Here is a 15,176-nt window from a genome sequence, read left to right on the forward strand (position 1 = left end):
GTAAATACTATTATTCAGTAAAATCGTACCACCCTGAGAAGCACAATAAGGGGATGCCAAGGTTTGTAAAGCACACCCGATATCGGTGAAACATTTCGATCGCATTGCTTCAAGGATTCAACTCCATGTGGTAAACGCGCCGATGACAGCTGTAGACGATGTGGGCAGCAGAACGTGCCAAACAAACACACATTCAGATAACACAGCGAGGAAAGAGATGACAGTGCAGTTTGAACGCGCGATAGAAAGAGAAGGTGCGTGCCGAATGAATTAACCTGCAGCATGCATAGAAAGAAGAAGGGAACGAAGAGTCAATCCTTGCTAAATTGTGCGTGTCTACACATATGCAGGTCGTAGCAGCAGCAGCAGCAGGGAGTACGCCGACGTGTAGCAAAATTGCCGTGGTTTTGCGCCCTGTAACTTCACTCGGGAGAAGCAAGGAATTGACTCGCTTGCTGCGTTAACAGTGTTGAAGCAAGGTAAGCATCAGTGCTTGGTTGGCCAGTGAACGCTTGTGGTAAATAAAGCATTGCTTGTTATTCGCTCAGGTAATCAGCATTCTGGATAGGTAAAATGGCACCTAATGCAGCGGAACCACTGGCAAAACCTGCACCATCCAGTTCAACCGGCATCAATGCCATCCTGCTGGGACCACCAGGATCCGGCAAAGGAACACAGGTACTTGATAGTGAATGTGTGTTTGTGCGCGTGTTTTTGTTCTGATCGTATCCAACGGCAACCTTGACACACACCATGTGCTCGTACGAACAGAGCCGCCGCTTGCTCCGTGGGTAAACGGATGCGAAACACGACGATGTTCTCCAGCAGTAACATTACATAATGAGACCCTCGTGCTGCCTGCTGTGGTCTGGTGATAAGCAAGCAAGCAAGAAGAACACCTCCTACAAACAGACCCGGTGTGGTTCGGTTGCACGTTTGTTGATGATCTTTCTTAATCGCAGATAGGAAGTGATGATAATCATCGTCGGCGGCTCCTTCGTTGGTAACCATGGTGCGCGAAGGAAGTTGGAAAGGAGGGCAACTGAACCTTTGCACCCTTGACGACGCAAACGAAAGCGAAAGTGCCGCCAAGATTATCGCCCAAGTGACGCAACGCAAGGCTGTGCTGTGGCTTAATCTAGTTTGATAACAGTGATATGCCAGAGGAATTATCGAGAGGGAGATGATCGCTTCCAAATGCGTCTGCTCATTGTCGATCACATGCTGCCGTCGGCTTAAGCGTGACTGTGTGCGCTTAACCCATTACGCCACCCTTGCTACTAGCATACATTGTCGCGCAAATTTCAACGCAGATTGATCTTATTTCTGTTCTGGTCTTGTGTCTGTGTGTATATTTTTAGGCGCCCCTGCTGAAAGAGAAATACTGCGTATGTCACCTGTCTACGGGCGATATGCTGAGAGCGGAGATAGCGGCCGGCTCGAAGCTGGGCGCACAGCTGAAAAAGGTGATGGATGAGGGCAAGCTGGTGTCGGACGAGCTGGTGGTGGACATGATCGATTCCAACCTCGACAAACCCGAATGCCGCAACGGATTTCTGCTGGACGGGTTCCCCCGTACGGTGGTGCAGGCCGAAAAGCTGGACAGTTTGCTGGAAAAGCGCAAGACGGGACTCGATGCGGTGATCGAGTTCGGCATCGACGACAGCCTGCTGGTGCGCCGCATTACGGGCCGCCTGATCCACCAGGCGAGCGGTCGATCGTACCACGAAGAGTTTGCCCCGCCGAAGGTTCCGATGAAGGACGACGTGACCGGCGAACCGCTGATGCGCCGTAGCGACGACAATGCGGATGCGCTGGTGAAGCGGCTGGAATCGTACCACAGGCAAACGAAACCGTTGGCCGATTATTACGCTTTGCGCGGGTTGCATTTCCGTGTGGATGCGGCCAAAAGTGCGTCGGACGTGTTTGCCAATATTGACGGTATCTTTACGAAGCAGCGCGCCCATCGGTTGGGTCTGTAACTGTTGGAAAACTCCATCCAAAGCTCCCTGATGACTGACTGCATTCGGCAAACACCCACACACACACACGGACACGGACACACGGACACGGACACCGACCTTCGCGAAACAATGCAACCAGCTAACTACCTGTGACTTCTCTTTTACATTACCTTTTTAAATTAACTACTTACGGACGCATTTCGCGTTTGACGCATTTCCCACCACCCCAACCACAATACAAAACAATGTCACAACTATGACCTCTCGGATATGCGTGTGTGTACACATAACCACACACAAACAGACACCGGTAGTAAGAGTATAAAGTTGTTGTTGTTCAACAATAAAAAATGAGAAAAGCAATCAACGACAAAGTGTAAAATGAACCCTCCAGTGTCATCGTCTTTTAATTTTATAATCGAAAGAAAGAAAATCTCGCCATTTCGTTTGCGGCGACCAGACCCTCCGACCAGAGAGCGATTCCGATCGCGCGTGTGTGCTCCGAGAAAACGGAAAGAAATTTTGCACCAAAATGTGAATCTAAGTAACAGGAGAGCATCCTAGAAGGAGGTAGCATTCATCTCGAAAACACATCGAATTAGGGCGAGCTGGTAGCAAAAAACATCGCCTAGCAGTTCGGCGCATTGCATAACGACAGGCGCAGAGCGGAATTAGAAATTATAGTGGACGGTGCGGATTGCATAACGGTAGGCGCAAAGTTAAAAATTATAGCCCAATACCAGTTACCTCCTCGATTGGATGCTCTCCTGTTACCATCAGTCGGTGCAGCGCGGCAAAATCAGATTTCAAAATTCCGCACACCGGAGGAAACTGGCGCACCGAAATTCCGGCTGCCGAGTAACAGGAGAGCATACTACTAGGAGAGGTAGCATTTTCGCTCCGTCATCTTGCGTGCACCGAACCAATTTACGAGACAAAGTTAGTTTCTTTCTCGCAGATCAATAATTTTACACCCGCTCGATTACGATCGTTCCAAAAACGCTTCTGTGTTTAATTTTATTTTAATTGCACTCTTTTTTTCCAAATATCTTTCACAAAGATCTCCACAGTGTTTCGTTTGTTATGCATAAGCGCCCCGGGGTTGTTAGTTTGTGCGACACATAAACGTTCAATATTCGATTCGCAACACACAACTCCGAAGCCGATTATGGTCCGTTAGCTTTATATTACCGAGATGGATAAATACGTGTGATGAGATGATATATTAGCTAACTGCGTACTACTAGCGAGTAAAAAACAACAGCTTTTAGGTGAGTTAATATTGCAATTCGTCTACAGCAGGCGATTATTGGCCCGGTACTACGTCCACTGAACTACGCTCGCTTATCAAAAGCGTATCAACACAGCAGGCTCCATTCCATTGCAAATAAATATTTCCACGTACGGGCTTAGTTAGCTAGGATTATACACGATTACGGTTCCGGCGCGAAGTGGAAGGAAAAACAGGGAAAAGCAGGAAAAGCGAACGTGTAAAATAGAGATCGCAAAGATTCGAAAGAAGGGTGCCGGAACACTGCCTATTGCCCCTATTCGAGTCGTGTTTCTTCTACTAATACTCTAAGTCTCATTCAGTATTCATCACTTTGCCGCATGCTTTAAGCCAAACAACGCGTCTTACAATTAGCATTAGAAAGAATCGACGCATCAATTCGAGGTACTTGGATAAATCATACACATCTTACGCGCGTGGCCGGCGGGCCCCGAGAGACGTGACGCAGCCGTGGTAGGAGAGTAGTAATAGTAGTATTGTCTAACTAAACACTTCTTGACACACCTAGTCATAATTACACACAGCTCCAGAAGCAGCTCCAGGCAGTCAGTTTCTCTTTTGCTTTGGCTCTAAATTTGCACCCGCCCGGGGATGCTGTGCGACTGCTTCCTACTAGTGCTCGTTCAGCCGGTCCTGACTGCGAGCACTGCGTAGACGAGAGTTTTTGCGACTGACCGCTTCCAGGTACGCGGCCGGAGCCCATCCTTCGAGGCCGGTAGCTAAAAGCACAAACAGATAAGCGTTGAGATCGGACACTCCACCTACGGCAGGCATCGCCTGCTTCGATCGCTACATACCGACCACCTTCACGAACCACCATCCGGCACAACCGACCTTCAACAGCTCTACCACTTCCGCCTCCTTCATCGACACTTCCGAGTTGCCCATCGCGCAGTAGTCCGCGAGCGAAACAAACTTGTGTCCCGGCACGACACTGTCCTCGACCGTGGTGAACTCGTCCTCGCTGTTGGAGTAGTCGGAGCTCCACGCGTTGCTTTCCTGATTATCGTGCTCGGACGACGAGGACGAGATGCCGGTCGCGTTCAGCAGACTGTCATCGTTGATGTTCGATATCCGCGTGACGACATCCTGCGCAAGTCCGATCATTCCACCGACGCCCGCCAAACCGTTGCTGGTCGGCTGATGTTGCGCCTGCTGGTCACAGCTCACCGTCCGATTCGGCGTACCGTGAACGGCGGCTTGCGGAACATCCCACGACGTCATGTGTCGCAGTGGTCTGAAGGAAAATACGGAAGGAAATGGTGGTTACTATGTGTTGCCAACAGCAACAACCACACGACTGCCGTCTCCATCGCGAAAGCAACGCTTACTTGTGGTTCAGGCCGTACTGCTTTATCTTTTCTCCCTTCAGCTCTTCCAGCTGATTCAGCAGCACGCGCTTAATCTCGGCCACCCATTTGTTTTTGATCTCGATCGTGGTCGCCTGTATCGTGTGTACCTCCTGGCGGCCCTGCAACCACACCTCGAACCGTCTCGAATCTCCGCGCACCGACTCCGTTAAACCTATCTGTGACATCTGGTGAGATAGGAGAAGGTAAGTTGAAGCAAACGGGCTCTCCGCTGGTGTCGGGAATATGTTTTTCTTCATACCTGCAGCCAGTGTTTAAATTGGTAAGTGCTCTTGTTGTGTCCCGTTTTGGAACCCTGCTTGCAGAACAGCATCGCCTTTTGGTACAGGAAGATGTGCCGGTTTTGGGTTTTGAGCCGGAGCCGCAAATCCTTCTTGCTCTCCGTCCACACTTGGAACGAGTCCTGCATCAGCAGCTCACCCTGCTGCGATAAATCGGCCTAAAAGCAACACACAAACCACATACGCTGTAGTGCATGGGAGACCCCCTTTTCGGAATTGTTGCATTGTTCGTTTGGGCCTTACTTACCGGAAAGCCTGTAATTGCTATTTGATGCATCGAATCGTTGACACACTTGAGCACCACCAGCATACAGTCGAGCGCCTTCTGCAGTTCCCTTGAGCATGTTCCAGTGTCACTAAACCTGGAAACAAAATGGATGAAGATGAGCATGCTACCCTCCAATGCTCTCATGCCCCCACCAATGCTTACTTGAGCAAATCCTTCAACAGCAGCTGATACTTGGTAATCCTTTGCACCGGCTTCAACAAATACGCGGCCAGCGGGAGCTTGTGGCCGAGCTTCTTTTGGCATTCCTGCAGGAACAGGTGCGTATCGACGAGCGTTTCCCGCAAGCGCTCCGAACGTGGTATGTTCTGGCAGTAGTACGAGTACAGCCGGAAGAATGTATCGCGCTGCGAAAGGGAGGAACGACGGGATGAAGCCTGTTGCCATAGGAAACAATGATGGACGTGTCGGTCTTACCCGTTGCACGAAGCAAAGTGCGACCAGCTCGGTGGTGGAAATGCAGTTTTCCAAATCCTTCAGGAAAATGTCATTGTGGAAGGTGTACAGCTCGTGCAGATTGCCAAACAGTATGTCCGATTTTCCTTGCAATCCGGGCGGCACCAGTGAGCTCATCTCCTCGGACAGCATCTCATCTTTGTAGCCCTTTTAAGTAAAACAACATTTAAAAATTAGTATTTAAAAATAAGGATAATCCAAAACAAAAAGAAGAAGTTTACATTAAAGATTGCTTGAAAAGTGTGGCGGAGCAACTGGTAGCATCAAAACTCGAAAGGACCAACTATCAATTCATCCGGACCATTTACCTTAATCTTAGGACTGAAGGACTATCCTGCTACGGCCCAATCAAGCCAAGGAAGCTAAAAAAGGCGAGTTACGAACCCTCTCTCTCTCTCTCGCGATCTCCTAGTCTCCCTGCTTGCCATTTCTGGCTTACTAGACTTGTTGATGGGGCTGTCAGGTGGCCGATGCGTCAGCGGCGCCGGTCTTCACACAGCAGGGCCGGGGTTCAAATCCCATCAAGACCGCCTCTCCGTTCACAGGGCTGACTACTTTGCTATGGGTGAAACCAAGTCACAGAAAGCCAGAAATGGCAGGCCGAGAGACCTCTCGAGATTGTAGTGCCAAAGAAGAAGAAGAAGAAGACTTGTTGATACCACGTATTTGCATAGTCAGCCCTCACGGGTTGGATTTGAACTCTGAACTGTTGTCACCTCGACCACCGAACCGCCCCTAAGACTCCGACTCCGTATTGTTCCATCAACATTTGAATTGCATTTGTATGTCACTCATAACTCGATGCCACCAAGCATGCCCATATAATGTCGGAAACATTCTTAGACTCAAGTTTTACGACGAAATCCAAATGGATAGCCCCCGGTAGGAGTAGCAGTGCGTCGAAGAGCCGAAAACCCCCGAAAAAAGCGGTCAACTTTCCCTTTGCTGCTACACACATGCAATTCACCGCATAATTATGGCCGAACGCGTAGCAGCAGCGTATGGATGCCCTCCGGGTTGGAACTTTAAAAATATAGGATGCCCTCCTACTCCCCCCCCCCACCCCGTCACCCCCTTTTGCTGCCATTAAATGCCGAAAGTTCGACGAGCATGCATCAACACCATACTGGGCAGCTTCTTACAATGTCTACGCGCGCTCAGTTGGCTGAAGTGGCTTGGGCCGTTTTTATAATGAATCACGCTTAAAGAGTGAAAGCAACTCCAGCCCCACGCTGAACTACGAAATTTAACATGCATCTCCCTTAAACGCCAAGGGTTCAAACTGGCCCGAACAACAGAAAAAAAAAGCCGTTTGATGATATCTTGTTTCATTCCGTTACGTTGTCATATTCCCCCAAATATGATCGACGACCTTCTCTCCATCTTGTCCCCGGCGACGACTGGTGTGACATCAGAGGGCGGCGATGGTGGGGTGGTACAGTTACGAACCTGTAAAGCAGTAACCCTGCATTCTTCAAACCAACTGCATATCGACACCAATCCACCGCGCATAGGTTGCGTTACTTACGTAAGATCTGGCTTCTGGTGGATAGAAACTTACTAGCTTTTGGAAGAAACCGTCACCACAGTTGGGCACGTTTGACGGTGCGTCCTCTGCTTGCTGATCGTGATTTCGCGACTTTATCAAAAAATCCTTCCTACACTTCATCTCCGCCCGAAACCGCTCCTTCTGATTGCTGGAACGTATCGTCTCGTACACCCCAATGTCGTCGAATATGTATGGCTGATTGGTTTGGTCGCTCGTGGCGAATAGATCGCCCAGCAGCAGTACCTCCCTTTCCGGTGGCAGAAATGGACTCCCGGTACCATCCCGCGGTGGATCGTCCTCTCTTTCACTGTTGACTGGGAGGAAAATCTGTTGCCGCTCGTCTAAGCGACAGCTGGCCGAACTCATCGAAGCAGCAGCAGCATCCCTCCTGCGGTAACCACGCAACGTCATCGCTCGGTTGACGTAGTCGAAATGTTTGAACGTGTCGGCGTAAATGAGATTGTTGCAGCTCACGTTCGGCAGCGAAGATCCGGTCGCCATTGGCGGTGGATCGGATTCGAGCAGCAGATTGGTCGGTGCGTTGCGTGCCAGCGGCGGAGTGGCCTTTGACTCACAGGAAATGGGAGTCGGTGGAGCTTGACGGTAGAAGTCTCCGCTCGAGTACGGCGGCGGAGGTAAAGAGTTGTACTGGAGATGCTGTTGGCTGTAGTATTGCTGCTGCTGCTGCTGCTGTGGCTTTGCGGATTTTTTGCGCACCTTCGACGACCGTTTGCTGCGTTTGGCCGAAGCAGCGATCTTTTGGCGCAAGAAATCACCATAGTGATATCGCGTGTACTCTTCCGCACTGGAGAATCCCCGCTGGCGTACAAAATCGTCGATTACCCGGCGATACTTCTTCTCCGAATATCCTCCAACCGGTTTACAACGCTTGAGCGTCATGGTGCTGGCCGCATGGAGTGATCGGTTTAAAGAGTATTTCATAAGCGATTTCTCACAAAATGCCCGAATTTGACGGTACGTTCTTTGGCAACGGGAAGGTTGTTTGGGCTGTTTGTCTTTCAGTAAGGTTGCGTATGAAGGGATCGCCACATCGCCACGTTCCTTCGTGTTCCTTCGGTTGGTGGAATAAATCGAACGATGGGTTCCTGCGATATCGAATGGATCGCTAAACGAGCTGCCATGGTGGTGCTGGCCGTCAGTTTGATAATACTGCTCGAAGCTACTGTTCCGACGGCAAAACACCTGCGAGTTAGTGTTGGAAGAATAGTACCGCTGCAGCGGAGGCAGCGGTGGGACCGATTCTGCCATGAGCTTCTCCTTCTTCACCGAGTCACAATCATTGTTCGAGACCGGCAATGACGGTGGCGCGACCGTTGAGGGAGCTCTGGAGAATTGGCCACTCTCCGAGGCTCCTGCACTACTGTTGTAGATGTACTCCATAATGTCCAGATAGCGTTTCTTCATCAGATAGTTTCGAAAGTCTCGATCCTTTACAATTTCCGTGTAGGACATCGTGTCAAAGTACTCCTGCAGGATAGCCATTTCCGTGTTTTCATCGTTTTCTTCGTTCTCGTTGCGTTCCAGCAGTTGGACAATTTTACTCTTCCGCAGCCGACCATCGGACGCGCGTGGCTGTGTTTTGCTGTAGCTCTTGTGTGACCGCAGCGTGTCCGCCGACGCGGCATATATCTCCGGACAGCTACCACCGAACGTTTGGGCCGTTCTGCGCAGTGTGGACGAGCTGTTGTTGAGCGAATGGTACGAGTTCGGCGCTAGCTGAGCTCCCTCGACTTGCGAGAAAGGCAAAATGCCGTGCTTACCCGTTATGGACTTATTTTTGTGGAACAGATGCGCACGGCTGCCAAACGGTTGGCCAAAGCCGGACTCTTCGTGCCGCGTGCCCAATATGCCGTGGGACAGCTTGCCCTGCAAACTGAACGCGGTGTCGTGCTTTCCGATCCAGCTCGTTGGAAAATCTCTCGGCGAAAACCGTGGAATAGTAAATGCTGCTCGCCCATGATCCGACGATGCCATCACTTCGTCCTGCTCACCAAACAACGACGCTCGATAGGACAACGTGGACGAAGATTCCGATCTGTTCGATGCGCTCGAATTCACCGCACTCCGATCAAGACGCCGGACGACTGGCGGGATGGGAAGTGTGTTCTCGATCTGTACACCACCGTCACTGCTCAGACACGTGGCATCGGGCAGCACGGTGGACGATGAGGAGGACATCCTGGTGCTTACGACGCTCCCGAACCGCCGATGGACCTTCCCAACGATGTAGTTTGCAGTGCTCTTTACCTTTCCGGTCCGAAAAAGAGAGAGATGCCTTCGTTTCTTATCACACGAAGCTTCCGTTGCGATGGAGGTAAGATTGTAGTTGCCAAATTTCATCCTTAAGCACGCCTTTTCGAATTTGCTTTTAAAAAATCGTTATCCCAGATGAATCTGTTCACCACGCTTTACGGCTAGATGTCCACAGGCAGGGCTGTTAAATTTTGTTTTACTCATCCCAATAAAGTTCAACAGCGTTTCATCTGTTTTGCGATATTCAGGCACCACTTTTGTCGTCGGGTTTTTGTGTATCTAATAAATCCACCCCAGCCACATGGCTTAACACTTTAACCACACTGCACGAAATGTTGAGCACTAAATATATTGTCTGTGAGCGTGTTTCATCTACACCATCGTCTATAGTGCGAATAAAATCATATATAAACGTTAATATAAACAATTCGGCCGATTGATTTATGTGCGTCCTTTCTCTCTATGCTACAATTATCTTCCGTTATCATCCATCACAGCACACAATATACTGCACACAATATAAATAGAAAAAGAAAAATAACCAACAGTTGGTGTGTTAAAATGTTGTACATTTTCCGACACGCCCAATAAACCACGACCGGTTAGGATGCGCGGTTTGGCGAAACTTAAACGTTTTTATGTCCCACTTTTAACAGTTATTTAATGTGCAAATAATAACAATAAATGAGACCGGCCAACCACTTTCTTCTTTGCGCATCAGTACATAGGTGCGCGAAAAGCTTAGCGGCTTGATGCGGATCGCACAAATGCCCAGACACATCACTTAAGCACGAACGTACAACGGCAAACCGACAGCTTAAACTATCCTTGCGATCTCTCGGTTTCTCTCGCTCCCTCTCTCTGTTTAATTAAACGTACAGGTATAGTTAAACCAAAGCTGTGACTCGTCATTGAGTGGATCAGGAACCATTTTCCTGGATATCAGGACGAGTGTCTATTATATGGGGAAGCCATCTTGAATTTTCTGGCACTATGTTCTAAGCTCTTTACCAAGTATTTCGATTGTTTGGCAATATTACACTTTCACATTAATTAAACACTTGTAATTAAGCATATTAAATCCATCAGTCCAACACTACTTTGACCCACTAAAGAAGAACGGACGGCACCACGGATCAAACTTTCTACCAGATACACAGAGGAACAGCAACGCAAAAAAAACAGCACAACCACCGAGTGAGCTCGATGGACTTACACGAGATAATGTTTTTCACCTCAAAACACACTTGCTCGCTCGCAACCGCCCAAACCAAAGTAACGTCGGGCTCAGTTTTTCCAAACCGTTTTCCTCCTCCAGTCAGTCACAACTTTCGACATGCGTTTTACCACTATTAGCGATCGGGTGTGTGTGTGTGTGTGCGAGAGCATTACACATATTTATGTGTTTTTTATTCAACGATAGAAAAGTAGTATACATATTTCATTACTTTACTTTCTATCACATTTGGCACAACATTTTACGCCTCATGAAGCTGGCACAACAGCACCGCTTAGTTCACACTTTACAAACTTGCGCGTTAGAAACTCTCGCAAACAATACTGATTGCAAAATAATTTTAACAAACATTTGCACACACACACTTTTCGGCTTCTTAATATTGATTTCAACTCTTATCCACCGATATTTATCGTGTCAATAATACACGCACAATGCCAGGATTACACAATATATTCCACTGTTCGAAAATCACTTCAAAATGTTGCTGCATCACACACATTTGTTTGGACCTAAACAAGGATCTGCAAGCCGCTCAGACCCACCCCGGGGAAAAAAAAAGCTCCCTGTGAAGCCTCCCTCCTTTTGGCTGGATTCAGAAGATCTGTGGAGTTGCAACACAGACCCCCAATCACGGTGAGCTATCGATACACACTGAAAACAATAGATATGGCGGATGATTTTTGAGCCCCGTGGCCGCGTCCGGGCATAACAAACAATGCTGATGGTGCTCTGCTGCTACTGCTTCTGCATCACGGACGGACTGCACACACGGTGCGCACCCGTTTCGGAGACGACGCCCGAGATTCGCCCAAACTGCGCCAACACATGCAACCACCGGCGCGCGCAAGCCAATCGCGCTTGTTTCATCGCGGTTTATGATAATGCCAATATGTAATGGTAGTTTTAGGTAGGCATGTTTTAGCAAAGGAGAAACTAAGACGCCCCGGAGATAGCGTACAGGTGTGTGTGATGGGTGTTTTCTTTTTTTGCGGCACGGGTGGCCTGATAAGGCGTGCGAGAGCATCCCAACCGCCAGGCCGCCCGTTCCACCAGACCGAGTAAAGCTTCAGTACACTGTATCGATCATACAGAAGAATCGTTATTTTTTTCGATTTTCTTTTGCACTAACTGTGTGTGTGTAGTCTAAGTAGCTCGGGCGCTTTACGCTTAGTTGCCTCCCCCTAGTGGCTTTGAGTGAGCAGGAAGAGCAACGAAAAGATTTCGAAGATGCATTTATGCGCATGAAATTACCGCACGTAAATGAAGCTTGCGTTGCTTATGTGTGCGCATAATGCAATAGGCGCAGCACACACAGAGGAATCTTGCGCTTCCGGCGCGAATGCCCCCAAACAATCGGCACTTTTCTTTTGCCCTGCTACCGAGTGATTTAATAAATTGGTTTCGTTTGTTTTTGTGATGCATTTTTGCCGATCAAGACCGATCGAATGAGATAGGGAATAGGGGATCTGAAGAGATCTTCCTAGCAACGTACCTGGGATGGGAAGATCATGTCATGAGAATGAAAAAGCACAACCGAGCTCATAAAGTGTTTTAACGGCAGAGGAGGCAATGTAAGCCCAAATTGAGATGGAGCCTTCGTACCAAGGCAATACAGTTTATAACATAAACGAAAACGGTTACCAGTTCCAGGTGTAAGCTTCATGGCAGCTCACTAAAACATCGAGATGCAAATTATCCCATTGGCGTTTAACTGCGGACCAAACTGCAGTTTCCGTTGGTAGCAGCATAATCGTTCAAACTATGATCGCCGCTTACACCAATTTACCCACCTACCTTCGGTGAAAGGTGGTATGGTCGGGCGTGGTATATCGTTAACAAAATAATGTGTGGAAATTCATTAAAAAGCCACAGAAGCGTTGCTGTATAACAGTAGATTCTTTGTTGTTTGTAGCGTCGGCAGCCTTCTTGTTCTTACTGCCCTGCGCTTGTGCTGCCATGGTGGGGGGAGGAAAATCTTTCCAAACTTATGAAGACCCCTGGAAGTGTTTCGTGTGATTAGCTATGCGAAATGGTCAGCAGGAAAGAGTGAAACCTCCGGCACTGCCGTGCAATAAGACCAATACAAACAAGTAACGGAAACCAACAACCCACTGGCACTGGTACGTATGATGGTCCGTTGAGCAACACGAAACAACCGTTGACTAGAACAGCTAGTCCAAGCTGCAGCCGACCAAATCACAACAAAAAAAGGTATTGGGCGATTCGGTCTCCGGTACTCCGCGGTCGAACCGTCCGAATCAACCCCTACGGGCAAGCTCAATCATTCCTTCGGGGCTAATGAATCACTCATGTTCTAATCTCTATTAACTTTTCCGCTACACGTTGGATAGTTCCACACCCCCAGACAGCGCTACAGTAATGTTTTTAGCGAATGCCAATTGGTTCTTTAACTTATTCTCGATTTGTAGATTTTCCTAGACTTAAGTTAGATTATTTGAACCTGTTTGAGCAGGGAGATGAAGAAATCGAGCAGAGATTGTGCGATCCGATTTTACAATTTGACGGCTATCAAGCAATCCCATCATGGTATTAGGCGAAACATTCGGGGCCTAACGCACCAAAACTTGTTAAATTAAGCTACACCGATTTAGCTGAAGAGGGTTCTCCATCAACACATTAAGGTGTGATTACTGTTCAATTTATCATTTCTGTTTGGAATAAGGTCTTAATAGAGAAAAGGGAATATATTAGCAGTTGAAGACCTCCTGAAGTTGTATGATCATGGGATCAAACGCTACCATTTATGATGTATGCAGCTGCTTTGTGAACTATGTTGCAAGGTTTTTTTTAAGTTTGTGAATATTTTTACAGTAAAATCACAAAACTCGTAGCATAAAACTAAAGTATGAGTGTGTGCTCTACACCCATATAAAGCTACGGTATACCAGTCAGATGTATGCCTACAGCTTATAAATACACTTCAGGCAAAAAGAAGCGAAAGAAAACCGTTTGTACCGTTGACCACTTTGAATGCAGAAACACGTTTTTGGGCCTATTATGCTCTCCAGCTCTCCTCGTGCTTTGTTGGTATATTCCAAAACCTCCCCAGACGGGTAATTTGAAGAAAATCACCAGCATAGCCACCACACGAGAGAAGGTGAGAAAGGAGAATAGCCTGAAGATGCTCTGGATTTCTGTAAAACGACCAAAGTTGAAAAGTTAATTTCTCCTTGGAAATTCGTTTCCACGCTTCCATCGGGCTGCATTTCTTGCCACCAAAAACCCCCCCACATACGTGGTGGGGAGTACTCTGACACCATTTAGCTGTTTGATCGCTTCTTATTTCCGCATTATGCGCGCTTCCAACGTGCCGCGGACCGTGCATTAACACGGTCCGCCAACGTATCTTACGATCAACGGCCCTACCTACCGGCCAAGTCCAAGGTTAGTTTCCGCGAGCTAGAGCAACAAAACATAAACGAACTGTTTTCTAAATTGGAAAAGCTTTTACCCACACACACACACACAGCTAGATGAGATTCACCAGTTGATCGTATACATTTAAATGATCTCAGTACCTATCAGGGACCTTGCAACAGTTTTTGTTTAAATATTCCACACTTTTTCAACCAATCAATACACGAAGAATGAAATTTGATGCAGCAATTTGAGCTTACCTTCAAAATTGAACCCATCTCAGCGACGTAGATTCGTTCCGTTTCCAGCAGCTCTGCTAAAACATGTCCTCGTTTCAATTTTCGCTCATCCGAGTCCTGGTGGAGTGGCGGAGAAATGGTTTTGTGAATATTTTAACTTCTCTTTTTAAGACATGAAAGACATGGTTTTATTGTGTGTAATTTACCGTTTGGCTCTGCAAATTCAGATCACTGTCCGAACTGGTTATCGCCGTGTCGCTGCTAATCGAGATGCCCGAGTCAAGTGGTCCTTCAATCGATCGAGGTCGTGGTGAAAAGTTTTCAATCTGTGAACGATATAGTACGGGGAGAATGCCAACTGTTTAAAATTTATAGAAAGTTTTTTTTCAATTTCTACAACGAGGACAGGATTAAAGAATTGTCATTAAGTGAATTGCTCGCTTAGACTCACATTTATTGAACATCATTTCTCCACTTTTAGCTTACCTTTTGTTGACCATTTGTCTGCTTAGCACATGCGCAATGATCACCCTTGTGCTTTAGTGCATGTCCACCTTTCCCAACATTATTATTGGAAACTGACTTTTCTGAGCTGCCATTGGATGGAATGTCGATCGAACTGATTAGACACGGTAGTGGCGACCGATGGGCAAACTTCTGATGATTTCTGCGTCGGCAGCAACAGCAGGAGGAACCACCTTTACCACTTATGCACCCCGGTGTGTCACTGTTACCAATGTCTCCCTCGTCACCTTCAAGATCACTGGTCCCTCCGGCACATGGAGAACCTCCGTCCGCCTCATCCCGATAGCTTTTGTTTAGGAACAGAGAACCATCACATCCGAGCC

The 15,176-nt window shown here is 47.9% G+C and overlaps 2 protein-coding genes across 8 annotated transcripts in view; one reads left to right on the top strand and one right to left on the bottom strand.

Annotated features, from left to right (window-relative positions):
• Positions 1-133: 133 nt before the first annotated feature.
• LOC118513613 (adenylate kinase) lies at positions 134-2,350 on the top strand. 2 transcript variants are annotated; one of them, XM_036059665.1, is made up of 4 exons: positions 134-254; positions 351-479; positions 549-678; positions 1,362-2,350. In XM_036059665.1, the coding sequence occupies exons 3-4, from the start codon at positions 574-576 to the stop codon at positions 1,980-1,982; spliced, it is 726 nt and encodes a 241-aa protein (XP_035915558.1). In that variant the 5' UTR covers positions 134-254; positions 351-479; positions 549-573; the 3' UTR covers positions 1,983-2,350. The 2 variants fall into 2 exon arrangements, with proteins under 2 accessions (XP_035915558.1, XP_035915557.1); XM_036059664.1 differs by lacking the exon at positions 134-254 and having other exon boundaries at positions 296-479.
• Positions 2,351-3,065: 715 nt separating this feature from the next.
• The window catches only part of LOC118512052 (guanine nucleotide exchange factor DBS-like), a 28,207-nt gene continuing 16,096 nt past the window's right edge, over positions 3,066-15,176 (bottom strand). For all 6 annotated transcript variants that reach the window (XM_036055902.1, XM_036055901.1, XM_036055900.1 and 3 more), the window contains 9 exons: positions 14,535-14,654; positions 14,350-14,445; positions 5,610-5,795; positions 5,337-5,539; positions 5,154-5,268; positions 4,867-5,064; positions 4,587-4,792; positions 4,053-4,492; positions 3,066-3,974 (listed from right to left, as the gene is read on the bottom strand). In XM_036055902.1, coding sequence (XP_035911795.1) covers positions 3,868-3,974; positions 4,053-4,492; positions 4,587-4,792; positions 4,867-5,064; positions 5,154-5,268; positions 5,337-5,539; positions 5,610-5,795; positions 14,350-14,445; positions 14,535-14,654 — 1,671 coding nt within the window. In that variant the 3' untranslated portion in view covers positions 3,066-3,867. The remainder of the gene's footprint in view (positions 3,975-4,052; positions 4,493-4,586; positions 4,793-4,866; positions 5,065-5,153; positions 5,269-5,336; positions 5,540-5,609; positions 5,796-14,349; positions 14,446-14,534; positions 14,655-15,176) is intronic.

Source organism: Anopheles stephensi, chromosome 3 (assembly GCF_013141755.1).
Source record: "Anopheles stephensi strain Indian chromosome 3, UCI_ANSTEP_V1.0, whole genome shotgun sequence".
Lineage (NCBI taxonomy): Eukaryota > Metazoa > Arthropoda > Insecta > Diptera > Culicidae > Anopheles > Anopheles stephensi.

Excerpts from the sequence above, each read along its gene's own strand:
- LOC118513613 (XM_036059665.1), top strand. The coding sequence starts at position 574 with ATGGCACCTAATGCAGCGGAACCACTGGCAAAACCTGCACCATCCAGT. Across the intron at positions 679-1,361 it reads GATCCGGCAAAGGAACACAG|GCGCCCCTGCTGAAAGAGAA; the intron begins GTACTTGATAGT and ends GTATATTTTTAG.